A 3,801-nucleotide genomic window follows, 5' to 3' on the forward strand; every position below is an offset into this window, starting at 1 on the left:
GGAATCTCATTTAGAAGAATCTTCGAAGAAGAGCTTGCCAGAATTATTGAAATGATGTCATACCATCTCTGTCTAAATCCAAAACCCTTGAGAACCTTCAACACATGTTATAAAAGCGACAAACAAATAACGAAGAACGAAACAAGAACACATGCAGGGGACACAAGATTTAACGTGAAAAACCCCTTTCAACACAGAAGGGGAGTGTTTACAAACGCTGTGGGTTATCTTATAATCTGATAAACCCTAGCCGGCGGCTTATAAGATGTATATATAGGCGGTGCCAACAAGCCTCCGGCGACGGGCCTCGCTCCGCTCGTCAGAAGTTAGCCTCCCTTTAGTATATGAATTTGGATCACAATACAACAACACATAACCCCAATAAACTGAGTTAAAAGCCTTGGCAATATCTAGCTTGAGAAACAACAAAGACTTTTTCTTTCCATGAGCTTCCTTGATACTAACATATATTACTGGACAAGATGAAAACCACACATATATTACTCAGAGTTCATGCCTTGTACTACCCCTTAATTAACATGCATTACATGCTGCCAAGGAATAAAGTAGGAAGACCTAAGCTAGCAAATCATGCCATGCCAATTTGCCGTGGCGGCGCAGTTCACATTTTCTTTCCCCTCTTTTCACAAGGGCATGAGGCTGATCCTCTTGAGGAGGCAGAAGTACGCAAGAAGGCGGTATGCGACGGCCATGGCGAGCAGGATCCAGACCTCCCGCATGCCACCGTCGAGGTCGACGGTGTCGAAGGACGGCGACGACTGCAGCCGCTGGCAACCCGTCCGGCTCCCGCAGTTGTAGGTCAGGTGGCCGTGGTACTGCGCCTTGAGCAGCAGGTTGAAGCCGTAGTGCATGAACGACACGTACCTCAGCCACCGTATGAATTTGGGTATGTGCTGCACGTAGTACCCTCCGGTGAGCAGGAACAGCATGAGCACCAGCGACGCCATCACCCCCGCCCTCTTCACGCTCAGAATCGCCGCCCCCAGCAGCTCCCCCGTCCCCTGATCGCAACAAATTTATCATTTCCGTCGTCATCGCCGGAAGTAGTATCAGAAGATGTATGATCAAGTACCTGGCTGGTGAAGACGATGAGGAGGGTGGCGAGGAGTGTGAGGAAGAAGCAGGGGACGGTGCGCCGTAGATCCGCCATGAAGTAGAGGATGCCCATGAAGAGGACCGGGTACACGATGTGCGGCACGGCGTCGCAGAGGGTGCTGCTAGCGTAGTAGGCGCTGAGGCGGTACATGTCCGCCTTGCGCTCCTTCACCAGGTACAGCTTCTCGAAGGGGAACACGTAGACGGACCCGAACAGCGACGACGACGTCCAGAAGATGCAGATGTAGAAGATGAGCCCCACCTGGTCCCTCAGCTGCGCCTCGTTCCCGGTCTTGGACTTCCACCACAGGAGCCCCAGCAGCAGCGCCACGCCGACGGCCTGCGCTAGCCGCATCTTGTCCAGGTAGTCGGCGGCGCGCTCCCGGAACGTGCGCCGCGACAGCACCAAGAACTGCTGGAACCAGTTGATGCTCCGGTCCTTGCGCATCCGGATCGCCAGCTTCAGCTGCTCCCCGGGCCGCCTCGCCGCCACCTTCTGCAGCTTCGCCTCCTCCTTGTACTTGAGCTGGAGGTAGGACACGACGCGGGACCTGAACTCCTGCGGCGCCGGCGAGCCGTCCCGGAGCAGCTCGGGCACGCTGATGTCCTCGAGGTTGCCCGTGGCGAGGTCCAGCAGGAACTCGGCCGGGTTCATGGGGATCTCCGGCGTGAACCCCAGCGAGGAGAAGTGGTGCATGCAGTCCCTGGCCTTGCCGTGGTAGATGGCGTGGCCCTCCGAGATGAGCAGCAGCTTGTCGAACAGGTGGAACATCCGGCTCGACGGCTGGTGGATAGTGGTGATGATGGTCCGCCGCGTCGACGACTTGGCCAGCCGCTGGAGGATCACGATCAGCTTGCTCGCCGACGTGGAGTCCAGCCCCGACGTGGGCTCGTCCAGGAGCAGCAGCGACGGGTCCACTAGGATTTCGTACCCGATGCTTGTTCGCTTCCTCTCGCCGCCCGACACCCCGCGCACAAACGCGCCGCCGATCTTGGTGTGCCGGCACCGCTCCAGGTTCAGCTCCGCGATGATGGCGTCCACCCTGTCGCGCTTCTGCTGCTTGGACATGCGCGCCGGGAGCCGCAGGAAGGCGGCGAACACCAGCGTCTCCTCCACCGTCAGCTGAGGGAACAGAACGTCGTCCTGAGTTACAAATCCAATCCTGTACGTTTTTGTTACCAACAGAGACAACAAACTTACATTAAACTTGGCGATCTTTTTTCACTCAACTGAATCAAATATGTTACTATGATGAATTGCAAGAACTATGCACAAATTCAGCAGGCACTGACTCAACTTTTCTGAACTTTGTCAATTACCTCCTCTTGAGGCAGGGGCTGTAGGGTGTGTCATTGTAGGTGATCTGGCCCTTGACGCTGCCACCAAGCCTGCCACCGAGTATCTTGAGCAATGTAGTCTTGCCACTGCCAGAAGGGCCCATCAGTGCAAGGATCTCACCAGGGTCAACGCTGCCACCTATGCCCTTGAGGATGTGCTTGCAGCTGCTGCTGCTCCCATGATCCGCCCTCATGTGAGATGCAAAGGCCACCTTTGCAGCTGTCAGGGGGTTATTGGGACTAAGCTTCACCTTGTACTCCACATTCTCAAACTGCAATTTTTTCATATAATATGGAAGATGTTTTAATTTTTGATGAGCAGAACTCTGTTACATGGCATGCATATTTTTCATGTAAAAAGCATTTCGTCTGCACTCCCTATGTAGTTGCCAATTAGCTAGCGAGCTGTTGGAGCTTGCAAAGGGTCACACAAATCGCCAATCACCTTTTTTTTTCGATATGGAATCGCCAATCACCTAATTTGTACCTTCCAAAGCTTACCGTCTAGTTGAGGTTTCATAGATAACCAAGCCTGGAACCAAATTAATTTTCTTTTATCATTCTGACCCAGAGGTCATGATCCTGGTTAACTGAGATGATATGGCCAGCTTCCTAAAGTCTATCAGCACTAACTGTTCCTCTGCTACTACTATGTACACTTTTGCCTATCTAGGGAAAGAAGATAAAAACAGTTTGATCTCTGATGTAAACACAATTCATTCTTGTGGCAAGCTAATTAAACATGCTAGACACATAGAGAACTCTACTGATATAAACGTGCTATGACTATATGAAAGAAAAGAAATGGATGTACATAAATACCTTAAGGAATATAGGAAGAGGGCCATCTTTGGTTGGCCATAGATGATCCTCCTCCATGGCAACCTCCACACCGCCGGTGTCTCCATTGTTATGTGAGGAAGGAGGAGGGGGGAGGTGTTCCACAATGGATAGCTCCACTCTCTCATCACTGCTGATCTCCATGGGCAGAGAGAAAATTAGATTGAGAAGAAAGCCAAGCACACGGCCCTCTCTTCTTTTTATGAACCAGTAGAAAAAATGGGAGGCGCGAGAGCAACTACTAGCAACCAAGAGCATGCCTACTTTGTTATATACGGTTACAATTTTTTTAACCTGGTTTGGTGACCCACAATCTTTCCAAGGGCCTCTGGTTTGGGAGAACCTTCCACTCTAGAGGATAACTGTTGACGATATCATCTCCTCCTGCCTCTGTTACAAGACGGAATTTGTGAAGGTAAATGCATGAGGGATAACTAATTATCTGGTTTGAAAATGCCATGATATTTTACTAGCTCCCTCCATCACTATGCTTAGGTTGACTCCAAA

At 51.4% G+C, this 3,801-nt stretch overlaps 1 protein-coding gene across 1 annotated transcript; it reads right to left on the bottom strand.

The window, feature by feature from the left end:
• Positions 1-644: 644 nt before the first annotated feature.
• Positions 645-3,438, bottom strand: LOC124683908 (ABC transporter G family member 26-like). The gene is made up of 4 exons (XM_047218330.1): positions 3,277-3,438; positions 2,437-2,726; positions 1,094-2,279; positions 645-1,022 (listed from the first exon to the last, which is right to left on the bottom strand). The coding sequence occupies exons 1-4, from the start codon at positions 3,436-3,438 to the stop codon at positions 645-647; spliced, it is 2,016 nt and encodes a 671-aa protein (XP_047074286.1).
• Between the last annotated feature and the right edge of the window lie 363 nt (positions 3,439-3,801).

Source organism: Lolium rigidum, chromosome 1 (genome assembly GCF_022539505.1).
Source record: "Lolium rigidum isolate FL_2022 chromosome 1, APGP_CSIRO_Lrig_0.1, whole genome shotgun sequence".
NCBI lineage: Eukaryota > Viridiplantae > Streptophyta > Magnoliopsida > Poales > Poaceae > Lolium > Lolium rigidum.